Raw genomic sequence first — 19,007 nt, forward strand, 5'->3', positions numbered from 1 at the left:
CTCTTTATCCAACTATATATAATATTCTTAGCCTATACCCCTAAATTTATATTATCCTATATAAATACATATCTTTTGGGGTAGGGAAAGGGGAAATAAGCAAGAATATCATGGCATATAACCTTCTAGAATTAAGAGCATACATAGCTTTTAAAATTAAAATATAGTCTATAGTTCGATAGCATTTTTAGGGATCAAAATCTATTTTAGGTATAGATGGAGCGTAGTATGAGTACTTAATAAATATCTCTAAGCAATCAGTAAGTACGTAGTAAGTAACTAACTAGTTAACTAATGTAATTCCCGGTCGGACCTAGACCTGTGCAAAACCCATGGGTTTTCCCATGGGTAAGGCCCATACCGCCCCATGGGTTTTTGGACCATGGTCCATGGGCCGGGGTTATGGCCCATGGGTACCCATGGGCCAGAAAAAAGTGGGCCATTGCCTAATTTGGATGAGTTATGAAAAAGTGGGTCTGGACTTCCTAATTTAGAGGTTCAACCCCTCCTAAATAGGTAGTATTCTAGAAATAATATTCTAGAATATTCCCTATTTAAGTTAGATCCCTTCTAGAAGCCTTCCTAATTAGGCAACGATGAGTGTAGATCACACAAGTTGGTGGTCCTTGAAAATATATATATCAACGACTGGACTTCACCACCATTCTAACCACCACCACAACATATATATATTTTCGGAGACCTGTAAATCTACTAAGTTAAATATGCTGATTCTTTTAGTAATAAAATCAAGTGAAAATATCGATATTTTTGGCTTATGCACATTAATTTATGCAGCTTGGATCCACCCGTGGTTTACCCATGGGTTTTGGACCATGGGCCATGGGCCATGACCCTGGCCCATGGGCCACCTTTTGCACAGGTCTAATAGAGGTTCTATATATAAGGATACTAGATCTATAGCCTATAGTCCAAAGCCTAAAGCTAAAGTCCCTAAAGGCCTGGCCCATGGGTTTTGCCCCATATGGCCCATGCGCTATGACCCCGGCCCATGGGCCACTTTTTGCACAGGTCTACTTATAATTAGATTGCTAACTTATTATTTAACTATTACCTCTTACTATTATTACTTATAACTTAACTTAATTATAACTTAATGTAATTAGTAGCTTATCTCTGACTTACTACTAAGGGCTACTACTTTACTTATACTCTAAAAGCTACTCCTATAGGTCTAAGTGTTACGGACCCACTCGGTCGGCCCTCAAGAAAAGAATTGAGAACCAACCTACACCTGTGCAAAAGGTGGCCCATGGGCTAGGGTCATGGCCCATGGCCCATGGTCCAAAACCCATGGGTAAAAAATCCCCATGGGTAAAAAGCCCATGGGTTTTTGGACCATGGGCCATGCGGCCCATGGGTAAACCACGGGTGGATCCAAGCTGCATAAATTAATGTGCATAAGCCAAAAATATCGATATTTTCACTTGATTTTATTACTAAAAGAATCAGCATATTTAACTTAGTAGATTTACAGGTCTCCGAAAATATATATATGTTGTGGTGGTGGTTAGAATGGTGGTGAAGTCCAGTCGTTGATATATATATTTTCAAGGACCACCAACTTGTGTGATCTACACTCATCGTTGCCTAATTAGGAAGGCTTCTAGAAGGGATCTAACTTAAATAGGGAATATTCTAGAATATTATTTCTAGAATACTACCTATTTAGGAGGGGTTGAACCTCTAAATTAGGAAGTCCAGACCCACTTTTTCATAACTCATCCAAATTAGGCAATGGCCCACTTTTTTCTGGCCCATGGGTACCCATGGGCCATAACCCCGGCCCATGGACCATGGTCCAAAAACCCATGGGGCGGTATGGGCCTTACCCATGGGAAAACCCATGGGTTTTGCACAGGTCTAAACCAACCGTTCCCAGGAGCTGTGAAACGTCAGGCAGACACGTGAGGAGCCACCCGCGCTCACTGATCCAAGGTGTTACGGACCCGCAGGGGCCGTCCCGACTTAAGAAGCAACGAGACCCAATCGATCCCCGCAGCTCGCGGAGAAACACAGGTCACGTGCACACCACGGTTCTACGAACCATGGCCATTCCGTTGTTCCCCAGAATACAGAATAACACAAGAGTATCGGGAGAACTCTAGCATCGGAAGACAAGCCACATCACAGGAAAGGACCGATCGCAGGATGCGACGGATCCTAGGACACAACAAGGATCGCAGGATCCCAGGGCAGTTCATGTCGCAGGAACTCTAACGTCCGAAGACAAGGCATGGTTTACAACAAACCATGGCCAATCGCAGGAACAGGAGGTTCCCAGGAAATCAGTGATCGCAGGATAACATCACGTGACCGTCGACTTCTACGTCGACCCGGGAGTATACACAGGAGTATACGAGTGACTCCCAGATCTACCAACGGGTATATCGAGGAGTAGGGACCAGGAGGATTAGATATATAAGACATTCATTACCCAGATGTATTTAGTTCTTCACGTTCAATCCTACATTGTTACTTGGAACCCAACAGTTCTAATCACCAACCTCGTTCGTACAAGACAAACCCCTAACTAGGAGAGGTATCCTTGGTCTCTAAGTCCCTTGACTCAGACACCTAGTATAGCTTGACTAGGCGCCCTCGCCCGAAGCATCTCTACGTCTATCCCATAGACCCGAGCCCGTGTAAAGCCTAACGTCAACTGGTAACGGTACGGTTGCAAGATCGAGACGACGAAGACGGAGCATCCACCAGGTAAGAGGACCTAACGCACGATATCCCTTGACTTCGCACGAGCAGTGCGTAACACTATTCCTATTAAGCGGACAGGGTTATTATATGATTTCATAATTAATAGTTCTAATTAAGTAATTAATGGAAATATTAAAGAATCCACGGGAATTTGAGTGCAGTCAATTGCAGATTAGATTCTTGTAAGTGATCATCTAAAGCGCTTACCGAACTCCCGTGAATGAATTATCCAGCTGCAGCTGTGAAGAAAGTAATTCAGTAAAATTTGTCTCTAGTTTGAACTGAAAGTAACTCAAAGGACCAACTTTAGGGAAACAGTCTTTTGGCATCGATACCAAAGTTCTTGATTATGATGTTGGATTTCCCTAGCTCTCGATAATCTCAGCTCGGCGTCAAGTTATGTTTTTTGATGCGATTGGCGAAAATTACAGAACAATACCATAAATAAAAAGGGCAAGGAGGGATACGGGGCCATACGTCAATCTCCTGGCACAAAAGTACTGTCTAAAAAACCTCATTGGCATAACTCCCTCTGCGTATCATATTGGACAGCTGTCGTATCGCAGTGTTATACAAGTATAGCCCATGGTTGTAGATCGTAGTATTGCGATTCGCCTTGCCTAGATAAAGGCAGGATGGTGCGGATAAGGCTCTATCTGTTATTTGGCTCCTGTGGGGCTAGACTTTCGATGCCGCGAAACACAAAAGCATCAAAGTTGCTGCTCGAAGCAATAGATCCACCTGGAAGGTAGTTCGCCATGAAGGATCCTAAGACTTGAGCGCGCATGGCTTGAGCGTAATGGACAACGATCGGTAGCCTCGGCTGTGGTGGGGCCGAGCTTGATTGTGTCGTGTCAGCACGCGCCTCCCTGATCGGCTCCGATCTGTTAATCATTTTTTGCTGCTTTCTTGCTTCAAGTATCGAGGCAACCCCGATAAAATTTCGGTGCATCTCCCATCCTTGGCATTTGATCCTGGATTTGAGTCACCGGCCACATTCCGGTCTTTGTTCATCGCACTGGCTCAATGCTTAACATCAGGTCCGGAGAGCGGGGAGACCAAATTACCTTCATTTTCCGCCTTCTGCAGTCCATGCATCCTTTCGACATGTATGGCTTTCCCCCGGTTGCCCTGAAACCATTCCTGGGTGGCTTGCTGTGGGTGTGGGAAGCGAAATGTGAAAGAAATGATCGGGGAAAGCAACGGGCCGGAGATGGGAAAGAAACTTTAGGAGTGTCAAACGGGTTGTCGTAGTTCATGTGACCCACTTCAAATGTTGGTCACTTTCTTTGTTTCCTGCATTAGGAGGACGAATGTCGATCCAGTTCGCCTTCCAATCATTAATCGTAATGCGGAGTCAAAATTCTGAATAACCGCCCCCGAATGGCAGCCCAGCCAATCATATTATCATTGTTGGGGATCAAGGATTCAATCCGATATAGTTCAAGACTATTTTCAAGGAAATGTGGAGCACTCGGCAGAGAGGACAGTATGTAGTAACTCTTTGGAATTGTTCTTTTCTTTTGGTTGCCTTTTTCTTCCTTTCTTACAGGGGGTAGTTACTTGAGGTTATTTGAGGAGGGTCCTCGTGGAGTCTTGGTCAGAGGGGGCTTCATAGAAGTCGCAAAACTTGTCTCTACAACGAAAGTGACAGTTGACACATGTTGTGGTGTAAAGGCAACCCTCGCATCCCCAAAGCTTCAAGACCTCGGATGCAGCACTAGCACGATGTCTCAGAGACATGTCCGAGTTGCAAAATTGTATGCGATCACCTATTAAGTTGCAGAGTACCCAAGTTGTAAAGGGGTTTGAACAGTTTCGCTTTTTCTTCGTCTCGCTCCAGTAGTTTGGTCACTCGTTTCCAAGGTTGAAATATCTATATGAACCTATTTGGCCACTGTAGCCAACTTGCCCACTCCGGCCCAAGAAAGCTCTTGATTGCAGAAATGAGATAGAACCCACCGTCACCGAAGATCCATATGTCTTTGTGTTGGTGCAGTATAACTCCGAAGTGGGATAAGAATAGCGAGCGCTTCGGGTCGATGTTGCGAGAGTAGATCTATGTATTCCGGAAGAAACAGGACTGGCCAGGACATGATTGGGCCAATTTGGGAGAAGTCTTATGAGAGAGAGGAGCGGCTTGCGTTGTATACCTTCTGTAAGTCTTCGGTGACCTGCCGATAAATAGAGCTAATTGCCGAGTCAGGCATAGCATCCACATGAGTTAATAGCTCTAGACATTCATCGCCAGGCGCGCCGTGATCTAGTCTCAATGCTTCGTTTTCGAGAAGGGACTTGAGCGGCGAACGTAACAGCAGGCGCCAAGATTGGTTCGTTATGGCACGGACACCACGATGCATCCTCAGCGACTGGATGAAGTGGTCGAGAAACGGTTCAAAGCCAGCTGGGCGGAAGGAGAGGCTATCAGCCAGGATATGCAGGGCCATACATGAGGAGAAAAGGAACATCGGAATACAAGTATCAGCGGATACGTTCAGTCCTTGGCCATTGAATTCGGAAAGGGCGTGTGTTTGAAGTTGCGATGAATGATACTGATAGTACTCCCGTTTCTCCGGTCGAGTGATGCTGCGATGCAGGGCGGAAAACGCGAGGATTTGGTTCATCAGGAATGGCGCAGCCAATATTTGCGAAGTGATATCTATAGCAGACCCCTCGTAGGAGAAGTTGTCATGACCAAGAAAAGATCGGATATCGGCAAGGAAGTGGTGAAATAATCCTAAATGGAGCTTGTTGACCGGGGAAGAGTAGTCGGTGGCTCCTAGCTGAACTTCATCTGAAGAGATTCGAGTGTCTTTCTTTTTCTCTGCGCGTTTGGATTTCGGTCGCGAAGGTTGCACAACAGCACTCGCTGCAGAGACAAGATCTTGATATGAGCAGGAGCGTTGGGAGACATTGCAGTTGATGCACTCTGGATGTGTCTCGTCGCACTGTATACGGATCAGCGTCGAGCCCTCGCTCACCTGCATGGGCCATTTCCCAGCGCATGAAGGTCGAGCACCATACCTTTACGTGGCGACGTTTGCATTCGACGCAGCCATGCCTCGATTTCCTATGTGTCTTTCTAGGATGGACCATATTTTGCCCTTCAGCTAAGAACAGGTCGATTAGCTTTCGTTTTTCATTTTCATGGCTCCTGGAGCCTTCTGCTGTGGACAAGGGATAAACCGCTCTGCGTTCGATATGGAATTTCTTTCCGGGCGCGCGTGCCTAAAATGCTGACTCATCCACTTTCCTCTTGGCGAAATCGCCTTTTTCGGTTTAACCTTAATTTTTAGCAAATGGCATGGTGTAATTATGGTAGTGTAACTATGGTAGCAAAAAAGTATAATTTGAGAATTGGAATTTCTCAATTTGACAGTCCAGATGGTTCCAGCCTCCCATTAGTGAGTAGTGATCCATGTCCCCGAGATGACCTGTCAACTGGTTAGATTTCACGCCCATGCTTTGGATTAGGTGTTTTGGAGGTTCACATAATCGCCAACGATGGGGCCTCTTGCCGACCGATATTTTTCCAACATTGAAGTGGAAGCAATTGATGAAAGATTTAATGTTTCCTATACTATGTACTCAAAATGTCGCAATCATTCAATGTTCCAAGGTTTCAAATGATCGCCTCCGAGTCGGAACTTGTGTTCCCATTGATGTGGACCACGGGAAATATAAATGCGGTAATGTTGATGATCATTTGCACAATGTTTGATTGATCGGTGTGTGTGTGTGTGTAACATTTGAAACTTGGAACATTTGAAGTTTGAACTTTCCAAGGTTCCGAGTCAATGTTCCATCCAGATGTTCATTCGGCTAGCCCGTTGAATCAGTTGACGATTCGAAACATTTGAATATACATCGCCCAATTAATACCGTGGACACAAAGAGTATATCACGGAGAAGACAGTATTAGGGGCCCGCAGATGTGCAATGATATGCAGGTTGGACCTCAAATGTGATTTCACCGGTACGGGAAAACAAGCGAGATAGGAAGAAAAACTCTGATGGACCTCAGGATGAGTCGACATCTGGAATGAACAGTCTCGTCCTCTCCGATATCGCGCATCTGAGGACCGAGGACTGGATTGAGGTGGGAACCTGGATGGAATAGAATTGTGCAAGCGAAATTGAATTTCAATATATACGATTTGTGTCCAGAGACAGGCTTATTTGCGAACCACAGATAACTGCGCACTTCGACCAACTATGATTCCTTCTATATAAGCCAGAAAAGCCATGACATTGGCCCAGAAAAAAAAAAGAAACAAAAACAAAGAGAATGAGTACATGGGCGTAAATTCATGGGCATCAATGAAAGGAAAAAAACAAGATCGTTGGAGGAGGTTGATCTGGAAGTCAACCCATTTATGATCATGCCTTGCTCTGAATCGTCTCACTCATTGGGAGTGGCTTTTCGACAAGGAAAGACTTCAAGTCGCTTGGGTACCAGATAGCAAATATCACCATTGCGGCAAACATGGGAACACCATCGAAGAGGTACAATGTCCATTCATTGGTCAAGGGATAGCCATCATTGCCCATAGCATACTCCACAACGCGGAATATGGACCGGACAACAATTAGAGCACTTATAGCATAGAGGCTGTAAAGATGCTGCTTCCATGGAACGTCATTGTCAAATACCTCCGCAGTCGGGTTGCGCCGCATACGTGTCTGGAACACATATGCTGTGACAATGAAAAGGCAGAAGCTCACAACTTGCAAAGCAAGTCCGGCAATGACAATTCCTTGGCCAATATGCGTAAGACTGCTGCTAACCATCATTCCGGATCCGCCTGCTTGAACCAAAAAGGTGACAACATCACTCAGTACGAACGTTTTGGTCACCCAGTTCAATGGCAGGACGGAGTGTTGTTCTGCATGGACACTCCGGATGATGCGGGCAAGTACCATGTACACCGATGCGGCGAAAAGCGCCGGACCAAGGAGAATGAACACTGCCTGGATACAGTATGGCATCAACTTGCCGGTATTATTGTGGGAATCAATTCGGGTCGCGTAGCCGATGATTTCGACTGTGAGGAACTTTGTTAGCTCGTGTACAAGCAGGACACAACATTGGAATATTGCAAAATGCGTTCACTCACATATGCCGCCAATTGCGAACGGTAGTGTAAAGCGTATCCTCACTCGGAAGATTTTCCAGAAATGGAACAGTGTTGCAATAAGAAAAAGGATCAAGAAAATAACGGCCGCGACCATAGAGGGGACATATTTCCAGACATAGTAGCCACTCTGCAAAGGCTCTAACTCGGCCATTGTTCTTTTCTTTTTGTCTTGAGTAGATGATTTGATCAGTGGATACTGAAAGTAAAGAATTGAACTAACCTGGACGCTTTTTTATAGTTGAATGGCTATTTAAGATGGTGGAGCCAGGTTGAAGGGTTAAAAAGGTTAAAAAGTCTAATTAAACCGACCAATCGTGGTGCCCTGAATACGCGTACTCGTATCAACGGATCGTTGCATCCCCACTCTGCAGCTCCACCAAGGATCCACATAGGAAATTTTCAATGTTCGATAATGGGTTCTATGAGAGCAAATTTTATTGTTAGATAGGCAACTCCGCCCGGCCCCGAAACACCCTCAAGCATATCGATGTTTGCATTTATCGGAAAAAGAGGAAACATCGCCACGTTGGTCTTGTTCCTCCGGTGGTAGGCGGAGCCGGCGACCTCGGGATTGGCCACATCAAATGCTCAATGGGTGTTGTTTTACCCATCCAGCACTTATGGGCTGCTGCCAAGGTGCACATGGCTATCTGGGCAGTTACTCACAGTTCAACACCCCTGGAAATCGGCTCCGCTTTTACGGATAGAAGTAACCAATTCCTTGTTTCTTTTCCACCTCTACCCCCGTAGAGCCTATCCAATGGCCAATCAATCGGCCCACGAGATTGGCACAGAAATAATTAGTGGCGATCATAGCACAGACACATTCGCCGGGCTTGCTTGTGCGTACTCGTATTTAGACGTCTTATTTGGAAAAGTCCCAAAGAGTATAGGTGGGGTTTCTTATCAATTTTTACGCTAGTTTGCTAGCCTCACAGTGAAAACTGGATCAGTCCCTTCAAAACACGCTTGGGAATCCACTCTAATGGATCAATAAATCGCAACTAGATTCAGGTCAACGGCCAACAGATGAACACTTTGAGTCGCGCTATTGACTTTAGTTCCGAAGCTGTCCTCTGATTGGTCAGAATGTCGACCGCTTACATACTTCTTTCAGAGCGTCATAGCGGGGGAGATTGCATATCGCAGGCGTGGGAAACTGATTTTGCTGCCCATTCCCTCCTTTCGCGACTTGTGATTGATTTTAAAAGGCTGAGGAAATCCAATTTGAGCTTGGTTCTCGCACAACGCTTCCACGGTAGAGAATTATTCCCCACAGTATCCAGATGGAAGATCCAGAAGATCTACCCCCGCGGTATTCCACGCTGGAGTACATTGACCGACCGGAGGAATTTTGGTCTCAGAGCGGAGCAAATGTCAACGGTACCATTGATCAATGTCAATCCGACCAGTCGCGTATTGAAATGCTAATCACCAGCAGACGATGGCCGTATTGAGGTCGATCTTGACTCTAAAGTCTGTAGGGCTGTGGCGAAGCTGATTCCGATCTCGCACGAGGAACCGAAACGCGAACCAGTGCCAGATTACACACAGCCTTCCACCTGTGACATTCGACTAAACATTGTTATCCAGGTTGTCGGCAGTCGCGGAGATGTCCAGCCATTCATTGCATTGGGCAATGAGCTACAGCTCTATGGTCACCGTGTGAGACTAGCGACACACGGAGTATTCGAGTCATTTGTCCTTGAATCGGGCTTGGAGTTTTACCCCATCGGGGGGTGATCCATTGGAACTGATGGCCTATATGGTCAAGAATCCTGGCCTAATCCCTCAAATAAAAAGCTTGAGGAGTGGGGAGATCCAACGCAAGCGGGCCATGGTGGCTGAAATGCTCCGGGGTTGCTGGGATTCATGCATAAGTGAAGATCCGGTCAGCAAAGCACCCTTTGTCGCTGATGCTATCATTGCCAATCCTCCAAGCTTCGCTCATATTCATTGCGCGCAAGCCTTGGCCATCCCATTGCATCTCATGTTCACTATGCCCTGGAGCAACACACGAGCTTTTCCACACCCCTTGGCGAACCTCAAATATTCTACCACGGAGCCCAAGCTGGCCAACTACATCTCATACGGCGTTGTCGAATGGATGACATGGCAAGGGTAAATTCCTTCTTTGCAACCTTTCTGTGCTGCCAATGACGATGCTAACTTAATTTTAGACTTGGTGATGTGATTAATGAGTGGAGAGCTTCACTTGATCTAGAGCCTGTACCCGGAATGGAAGGGCCCTGTCTAGCGGGCACACTGAAAGTTCCTTTCACTTACTGTTGGTCACCAAGCCTCATACCGAAGCCATTCGATTGGTCGTCGAACATAGATGTCTGTGGCTTCTTCTTTCGCTCGCTCCCAAACTACACACCACCCCCCGATTTAGAGTCATTTCTGCGGGGCGGTAGTCCTCCCGTGTACATTGGTTTTGGCAGCATTGTGATCGACGATCCGATCGCCATGACCAAGATGATTCTCGAGGCCGTCAAGTCACTTGGTATTCGTGCGATCATATCTCGAGGTTGGAGCAACCTGGGGGAAGCTGACTCTGATGATCAAGTCTTCTATTTCGGAGACTGTCCACACGAATGGTTATTTCAACATGTCGCTGCTGTTGTGCACCATGGAGGCGCGGGGACCACAGCATGTGGCCTACGCTTTGGGCGCACGACGACGATTATTCCGTTTTTTGGAGAGTATGCTTTACCTGACTACAAACCATACCTGGTACCTTCCACTAATGTTAACTAGTCAACTTTTTTGGGGCAACATGGTCGCGTCATGTGGACTTGGCCCTCGACCGATCCCCTATCGATCTCTCACGTCGGATAAGTTGGCAGAAGCGATTAAATTTTGTCTTCAGCCGGAAGCACAGGCGGCGGCTCATGATGTTGCGGACCGAATGAGTCATGAGAATGGAGTTGCTACCGCGGTTGCGTCGTTCCATCGCAATCTCCCAGTGACAAACATGCAATGCGACGTCCATCCTTCCGCACCCGCCGCGTGGCGGTTCAAGAAATCGTCCAAAAAACCACTGCTTCTGTCTAAAATCGCAGCGGGAGTCCTAATAGATCATCGTTGGTTAAAACAAAGTGATCTACAACCGTAAGACCCAATCAAAGCGATTACCGAATCTGACGTAAAGATATACTAATACCTGTCAGGTTACTGGTTCACCCGATTTTCATTCAGAACAAGCGATGGGACCCAGTCACAGGAACAGCCTCATCGCTACTAGGCACCACTACTAACATCCTAAAAGCGACGACTGACATTGTTTACCGACCATACCAAGAATTCCGCCGCGTCCCTAGAAGCCAACCAGAGCTTTCAGCTCCAGAATCGGCCGCGTCTCGCTCACCTAGCTTTAGCTCTGAGCTGAGCGCATCTTCCACAGCTTCCGGCACAAAGAAATCCTCCAAACTTAGAACCACTGGAGTTGCAATGGGAGGCTCGGCAAAAAGCGCTGGAAAGGTCCTCGGCTACTGGTATAGAGGCATGCTCATAGACATGCCTCTAGCAGCCAGTGAAGGACTCCGGGCCGTCCCGCGTCTATACGGCGACGAGGTGAAAGATCATGGACCAGTTGAAGATTGGAAATCCGGAGCTTCCTTTGCAGGGAAAAACTTCGTGCATGGGATGGCGGACGGGCTCAGCGACATCTTCACACAGCCTTACAAAGGTGGTCAAGAAGAGGGGGCAAAGGGTGTGGTGAAGGGAATCGGCAAGGGGGCCATTGGCCTGACGACTAAGGTTTCATCTGGTATGTTCCCTTCGATCCAGGGTTGCAGGGAGAAAATTCTGACTGTTTGCTTGTAGCTGCTCTTGGATTGGTTGCGTATCCTGCGCATGGAATGATGAAGAGCCTGTATACTGTGACGCACTCTAAAACACGCAAGGCTGTTCTCCAGGCACGCGTCACAGAAGGAAGGTACCTCGCTGAAAGATCAGATACTAAAACCGAGTGCCAGGCGATCGTCCACAACTTTGAAGTCGCCTGCCGTCAAGACACTGCTGTTAGTAGCTGATCACGAGCTGATCGGGTACGAAATAGATAATCTTTTTTCAATGTCGTACTTCAAACAGCGAACCACTGCATATCGCGCGACCTTCCACTTTACCACGAGGCTGATTAACTTATCCCAAATTCGAAGAAATAACTAGATAAGAGAGCTTTTTCATTCAAGAAAAATTTCTCGAGGCACTATTTGGAAGGTTTCTTGAACGATGAAGATAATATGTGTACCGTAATTACAAGCTTTAAAATCACATCCTCTGTTCAATATGCCCAGTCCTAGAGGGTCCCTTACCACCTCCACAGGATCTTTCATCACAGACTCGAATGTTTAATTCATTGAATCCGGCTAATGATTGACAACAGCAGCAATGACTGCACTTTTTCGATGGATTTATTAAGGTATTAACTTTAAAATTACTCATTCAAAATCTGATCAAATACTTAATTCTTGTTCATTGGCTCCTAACATGTTCCCCTAATATGAGACTTCAAATGACCATTCTGATGTGCACGCGTGGGCACTCCCACCGAATTCCTTCTCCATCAGCTGAACTTGACAAAAATACAGGTATACGCATCGGACGGGATATCTGAAGAACAAACACCTCACTGAAATCTGATATATTGATTCAGTGATGGATTCCAAGAAAAAAAAAAAGATTCAACCGGGCATGTGGATGGAGCTAGTGAATAGGCATGGTGAAATGGTACATACGGCTCTGATGACCCTATTGAATACGCATCATCTCAATTTTCGACCAACCATAAAAGCCCAAGTACGCGTATTCAATCTTTGTATCGATAGTACCAACCTGGGAGCCCTGGAGGCGGTTAAAAGCTGCGTATAAGCGTCGCCTGTATACGCGTAATTCTAGGTCGCTGATTTGCTGAATAAAATGGATTCAGTATCAGTCCGAGCCAATCATGCTCCTTTCATTCCGCGGATAGCCAAGAGTGGGCCATGGAAATGTCCCAAGGGTACCCTTTTGATCAACCTTAAAATTCCCCTCCAAGGTTGCAAAGGTTTTGTTTATCAGGTTTGATGTTCATTAACACCGCGAAAAAATGACCATTGAATGGGCATTATCCACACCCAGATACATTATATTACCAAATAACGCTTATGCAGCCTGCTAATGCCACACTGAAAGTTAGGAACAGATCACCCAAAGCACTGGCACACGTGTTGAGGTAATGCAAGTACAAATTTGGAATTTCAGAGAGGGGTTGGCTAGTTGCATGTATGTGAATTGTACGCGGTCTATAGCCCTGAATACAGGAGGGAAATGCGGCGTGTAGTGCCAACAACAACCTTGGAACTTATGGAACAACATCTGAGATGAAAAGGGTCGCTTTCAGGTTGGAATGAAGACCAGAATGGGATAGAAGAGGCTATTCAACACTAGTGGGAAGGTAGCTAGAATCACAAAATATGACGATCCCGCGGAGTATAAACAACACAGAACATCGAAGGACGCGAATTCAAGTTGTTTCAACAATCGAAAAATGTCCACGATTATTGATTGATATCAGCCTAGGCGTCCATAAATAAGTTCCGTCTCATCTGCCTGTTGAGGATCTTTGATCATGATTTGATGAGGATGTTTCCAAAGGAAAATCACCATAACCAAAAGCATCAGAGTGGCATCGAAGATATACGCAAAGTACTCATGGCTCTGCAGAGTGCCCGATGATCCCTGAAGGTACTCGATGACTCGGTAGATGCAACGAACCATAACCATGGTGCTTCCAGTGTAAAGCACGTACATATATCGCTCCCATCGGATCGAAGAGCTGAGCCACATTGAAGTTGGATGCGCATTCATACGCTTGTGGAAGACAACCGAGACAATGACAAAGAACCCGAAAAAGAGAATTTGAACGATTAAACCGGCCACGATGATTTTTTCACCTAAGTTAAGGCTACTTGTCGAGTTGGCACTAGAAAGCATTCCACCTCCTAATCAAACAAAAGGGTTAGAAAATAGAAGAGTAGGTTTTGAAAGGAGGTTTCGTACCGGCACTTTGGATAAAAAAGGATAACACATCGCCACAAACGAAAATCTTTGTTAATCGACTTGCGCGGATAAGAGAGTTGGAATTCCCATCGACTTGGCGAATGATGCGACCAAGGATCATATAGACAGATGCCGCAAAGAATGAGGGGGCGAGAAGAATGAAGAGACTTTGTAGCGCATAAGGCATGACAGAATAGTCTGGTGTTTGGTTCGCATTGACTGCACGGGCTACATAGCCGATGGCCTCAAATATACCGCCCAGGATGAAAGCCGTCAAGAACCTGAGCTTATGCTTGGCAGCAAGGAAGATATGCCCGCAAGTAGCAGCGACGAAGATGATGACAAAAATAGCGGCAGCTGCCACTGACGGAGTGTAGTTATAGAGAACGTAGCCGGAAGACATAATGGCGAAATTGAAGTGGTGAAGGTTAGCTGGAAGGAGAGAGGGTGTTACATAAGAAAGCAGGTCGATTTAATGAAGGAAAACAAGGAAAACCGCGTGAACGACAGAAAAGAATGATCTGAAAGAGTGATGTTGAGCATGTCGAAAGTGCCATGGATCTTTGAATTTAAGGAAAGTGTCGATGGTAAAGTCTTGTTCTTTGGCTGAGCAAGCCACGTTTCAAACTTAAACTAATCGCCATTTATGGAGCTTCCCGACTGTATTCAGGGGATCTATTTATAGGGCGTGGAACGGAACTGCCTGGAATTTTGGCAAATTGACTACTTAGATAGTGTTTTTGTCCGGTATCAAGACAACTCTCGCCCGAGCTAGTGTAAGAATTCTCGCGGCTAGGGTGGTGGGTCCGCAGGAAATTTCCAGATATCCCTGAAACTTATTGAATCGCTTTGATGTCGACACGAATACGGTGCTGAGAAATTCTGCAATTGATTCGCATTATCCACTCACTACTGGAATATCGATGCCCTGGATTTTTCTCACAAGACATGATATGTCACTGCTGCCCAGGCAAGTTGAAGTGCAAGAAAGTCGAGCCTTTAAACGTCGTGACGTTTCTGAGTGATGAAAGTAGTTGCTAAAATTGAAGGCCATATCTATTTAAATTTTTGGGCTCGTAGGTCTGCTAATTGAACCATGCTTCTTGAAAGCCCACCCAAATCCCCAGCGTGAGAGTCAAAGTATATAGACGCGACTCGAAAACATGACGAGGATCTCCTGTTTCAGAATCCGTATACCCCATCAGATCAAAGCAGTCCTGCAGGCTCTCTCGAACAAAACTCTTCCGAACATTCATCTCGAATCTATCGTTCGTTATAGTCGCCATTTTGGCCTTTCTTCTTGCTCTCCTATCAATCAAAAATAGGGTAAACATTTCTCCGTTGAGCAAAGCAGCCGATTCAACGTCTTCATTCTTTTTCTCCCATTGCAATATGATTCCACTTGAACATGCAGGATCCCTCTCTTCGTTGTTAATTGCGAATCTGTAGCACTTTCTGGACTTCTGAGGTCCAACGACTTCAATAGCACGACCTTGCCAACCGAACCGCGCGTCTTGAAAGAATATCTTTGAAGCCATTTCATTGTGGCAGATGGCCCCAACAACCTTATTGGCCGTAAAAGTCTTCCCGTGTATGGTCTGGTCCTCCGAATTGGAGAGACTTCGCCCAGCAGGAGAACTTTTGACGTAGGACTCAATGAGGTGAGCGAAGAGATCACCCGATCGTAACTTGACATCCTGTTGAAATCCACGGGTGAATTTTGATTTGAACAAAAGCGGCTGTCTTATTTCAAGGACAGGAACTGGTCGGTGATCTTTTGGCAGTTGTTGAACTTGCAATAAAAGTTTTGAAGAGACCCGAAGCGAATGTTTCGGTACCGGCCGTGCAAGCAGGAAACTTGCTTTGATTTTGACGCGCCCCGCATCTAGTGATCTGTGATTTCGATTTTATGTTAGAAGATAGGTTGTTCAGACTGTGTGAGACTAAACATACTGTTCTTGACTTTCAGTGTCACTTGCGTGGAGAACTGGTGCCAGTGTAGAGCTCGATTGTGCCTCAGGCTGCAATGAATACATATTGATGCCCACTGACAGGTGCCAGGATTTCTCTCGACTTAGACCTAGGTTATGGAAAACATTTTTTGTGCTTGAATGTTACCTCTGGATAATATACCTCAATATAGACATCTGGACATTTGCACCAAAGGTTAAAATCTTTAATCTTTATCTAGCTCCACATGACCCTAACCCGTATTCGTATACCTCGAAATGCGGAACCGTGGATCCTTCTAAGGTTGAATTGGAAGGGAAAGTGGGGCTACCCAGGTGCCTGAAATCAGGCTGGTCCGGGATCTTTCCTAAGTCCTGGAGATCTTCGTCAACGTAATCTTCAACCAAGCATTTTGTGGTCGTATCACTTGCAGACAATGGAAACATACGTCAACTGGGACGAAGACTAATGAACCTTAATCAGTTTTCCACATGCCCGGTTAAGTCTTCTTGCCATGTGGAGTAGCGGGGCCCGTTCTTTGAACTTAAAGTGAGGCCAACCTCAAGTGCTCTAACTTTGGAACCCTTCATGTTCCCAACATTGAAGAGATCTACACATTATTTTGCTCTTTGAAACACAGGATTTGAAAATCATGGAAGCCTGGTTCCAAGATGCTCTAACCTTGTACTTCAAATGAGAAACCTCAACCAATCACAAGGCAGTCTTTCCACGTATATCAGATTCTGGATCATTACTGGCAGTTGTCAACCTGTGAAGTGGTCCCACCGTATATTATATTAAACGGAGCTAGAGGAGCCCCCAGGCTGATGGAAGCCTGCAACTTTTTCTTTGAAACTATATCACAACCTCCCCGGCCTCACTATGCGATTTCAGGGGGCAGCTTTCTTTATCCTGCCTCTCACTGCGACTGCTCAGCAGTACAATTAGAATTCTCCGACTTCGGGTCTGAGCAACTTCACCATACCCGCGCCCCCAGATCCCGAGCCGATTGAGATCACCGACCTTCCGCTTCCCCCCGTCACCCATAACGAGACCGAAGGCGGTTGTACACGAGAAATTAACCCACGTGGGACGGGATGTATCGGTGTGAAATCGTCTGATTTGCTAAGCGGAAGCTTTCTACCAGACGGAGATCATATCACGGCCTCTGTCGTCTTCAAGGGAGCCCCTGCGCTTCCGAACTCTGCCAGCGCTTTCAATGGGCTGCATTTGATCATTGTTCGTGCCAACGGAACAACTTTCCCCAACGGCGATCCATGGAAATGTATTACCTGTGGAGTTCCAAAAAACCAGCAGTATGGGCTCACTTCGACAATGAATTATGAGTACCCCCAGGCATTCAATGACGGAACTCGAATCCTGGCAGGATCATACATAATCGACTGTGGTACTGCACAGCTTGCCAGTGCGGAATGTACTCCACAGAAGATCCACATCTATCCCATTCGATGGAATACTTCTCCGGATGGTAATGGGTCTGGAGGCACCATACGGGAGCTGCGCAAGCACCCAGATGATGTTCATCTGAGCTTCAACGCCATGTCGTTTACAGGTGCAACTATATCTTAACATGTTTTCTTTTCACGACTACAGTTCAACCCTACCCCCAAGACGGGTCTGCCCCACACACCACGATACGACCTAGTCAATGTCACGTTGCTCCATGCTCCATCGGGTGTACCAACCTTCTCAACCAATGGAAGCCACCTCTCTATCAACATAGAATCGATTACGGTGGGAGAAGCACGAGGTATCAATAGCGTGGGTGACCAGATCACTTATGTTGGCTTTCCCACCGAATCATGCAATATTGATATCTTCAGTGTGAGCTTGAAGACTAGCAAGGTTGTTCGCGTGACTAGCGACCCAGAGTACGTCGATCCTATCGACAAGTCTCCAGACGACAAGTGGGTAGCGATCATGGATAGCACGACATCTCATCGAATGATGTTCCTGGCAGGCATGCGAGGCATTCCCCCGCTGGTCGACACTCTCATCACAAGCGCAATATCCTCCATTCGAAGCAATGGCGGTCGCGGGTTCTTCCAACCTTGGCTCGTCGATGAATATGGTGCCCGGTATTACGAAGATGGTCGTTACTACCAAGGCCAGCAGATCAATGGCGAGGAGAAGAATGACCCTCTCTGGAACGGCGGCGCCGACCCTCGCTGGTCTCCTGACGGAACCAAGATCGCATACTTCCAGCGTCTAGTCACATCCCCCGATTGCGGAGACAGTAATCCACTGCCGTGTCCGAATTCCACCGAGCCTGGACAACGCCGCTCGCGGCTGATGATGGCAACCTTGACAAGCCGTGAGCCAATTCTATAGAAACCCATCGATATTGCTTCCGATACAATTCCATGGGGGGAACCATACATACCAGGAAGCGCGTTTCCCCAGTTATTATCTATTCCTCTCGGCAACTTCACCCTGGCTGGCAAATTTGGTGGTCATGCGAAAGTTTCCTTCGTTCCTGACAGCACTGGAAACACGCTCAAAACCGTGATTGCAACTTACCACCACGTTTCAGATGATGGCAAAAGTTTCATCCATGGGACTGAAAAGGTATCTGCTACAACTCCCAACGTCAATTCAATACACGTGGACTGGTTTTCGGATCTGCGATCATCTGGAATCAGTGAAAGTTCGAAAATAACGAGTCCTGGTGGATTCCACTTCGATATCGATATCGAGAACAACAAATTCTACGCCAATGGTACTTTGACCACTACAGTCGACGGTATTCATTACCGACAGCCCTTGAATGGAACCTGAAGCTTTTCAAAGTTGCACTAGCCCTGGCATGTCCACACACTGGAGACTATTGCACATGATCTGCTAGCTAAACTTCACCGTTCCCCATTCCCCGTTCCCACGATGTTTCTTTCTCTTCGTTTTTGCAGGAAATGCTTTTAAATTTCCAAGTCTATCCCGTCTTTTTACCTGATCAGAGTATTTCAGCTAGCCTGAAATCTGAAATCTTCAACTTTTCCGATAGCCCGAGCTCCTTTGTAGATATGTAAGTATGGTGGGCGCTTTCGAAGTTTAGGCTTCCTCGCGTCTTTCTCTAATATGTTTCTCTAATGTCTTACCTCCCATGTGCTAGAGAACACATTA

At 46.2% G+C, this 19,007-nt stretch overlaps 6 protein-coding genes across 6 annotated transcripts; 2 read left to right on the forward strand and 4 right to left on the reverse strand.

Annotated features, from left to right (window-relative positions):
- Positions 1–4,853: 4,853 nt before the first annotated feature.
- N7483_002364 (Zn(II)2Cys6 transcription factor domain-containing protein) lies at positions 4,854–5,720 on the reverse strand (the record flags this gene model as incomplete). The annotated part of the gene is made up of 1 exon (XM_057085801.1): positions 4,854–5,720. The coding sequence occupies one exon, from the start codon at positions 5,718–5,720 to the stop codon at positions 4,854–4,856; it is 867 nt and encodes a 288-aa protein (XP_056951950.1).
- Positions 5,721–7,113: 1,393 nt separating this feature from the next.
- On the reverse strand, positions 7,114–8,022 carry N7483_002365 (RTA1 domain-containing protein; the record flags this gene model as incomplete). The annotated part of the gene is made up of 2 exons (XM_057085802.1): positions 7,114–7,778; positions 7,851–8,022. 2 exons carry the CDS (start codon positions 8,020–8,022, stop codon positions 7,114–7,116), a joined length of 837 nt encoding a protein of 278 aa, XP_056951951.1.
- A 1,135-nt stretch (positions 8,023–9,157) lies between these two features.
- Positions 9,158–11,908, forward strand: N7483_002366 (glycosyltransferase; the record flags this gene model as incomplete). The annotated part of the gene is made up of 7 exons (XM_057085803.1): positions 9,158–9,254; positions 9,313–9,610; positions 9,675–9,992; positions 10,052–10,576; positions 10,632–10,985; positions 11,045–11,643; positions 11,700–11,908. The coding sequence occupies 7 exons, from the start codon at positions 9,158–9,160 to the stop codon at positions 11,906–11,908; spliced, it is 2,400 nt and encodes a 799-aa protein (XP_056951952.1).
- A 1,519-nt stretch (positions 11,909–13,427) lies between these two features.
- N7483_002367 (RTA1 domain-containing protein) lies at positions 13,428–14,319 on the reverse strand (the record flags this gene model as incomplete). Its single annotated transcript, XM_057085804.1, has 2 exons — positions 13,428–13,858; positions 13,917–14,319. The coding sequence occupies 2 exons, from the start codon at positions 14,317–14,319 to the stop codon at positions 13,428–13,430; spliced, it is 834 nt and encodes a 277-aa protein (XP_056951953.1).
- A 682-nt stretch (positions 14,320–15,001) lies between these two features.
- On the reverse strand, positions 15,002–15,952 carry N7483_002368 (uncharacterized protein; the record flags this gene model as incomplete). Its single annotated transcript, XM_057085805.1, has 2 exons — positions 15,002–15,809; positions 15,870–15,952. The coding sequence occupies 2 exons, from the start codon at positions 15,950–15,952 to the stop codon at positions 15,002–15,004; spliced, it is 891 nt and encodes a 296-aa protein (XP_056951954.1).
- A 566-nt stretch (positions 15,953–16,518) lies between these two features.
- N7483_002369 (TolB family protein) lies at positions 16,519–18,665 on the forward strand (the record flags this gene model as incomplete). The annotated part of the gene is made up of 4 exons (XM_057085806.1): positions 16,519–16,550; positions 16,838–17,405; positions 17,481–18,201; positions 18,274–18,665. 4 exons carry the CDS (start codon positions 16,519–16,521, stop codon positions 18,663–18,665), a joined length of 1,713 nt encoding a protein of 570 aa, XP_056951955.1.
- Between the last annotated feature and the right edge of the window lie 342 nt (positions 18,666–19,007).

This window comes from Penicillium malachiteum (assembly GCF_028827825.1).
Source record: "Penicillium malachiteum strain IBT 17515 chromosome Unknown utg000001l:1.0-8184562.0:1.0-8186909.0, whole genome shotgun sequence".
NCBI lineage: Eukaryota > Fungi > Ascomycota > Eurotiomycetes > Eurotiales > Aspergillaceae > Penicillium > Penicillium malachiteum.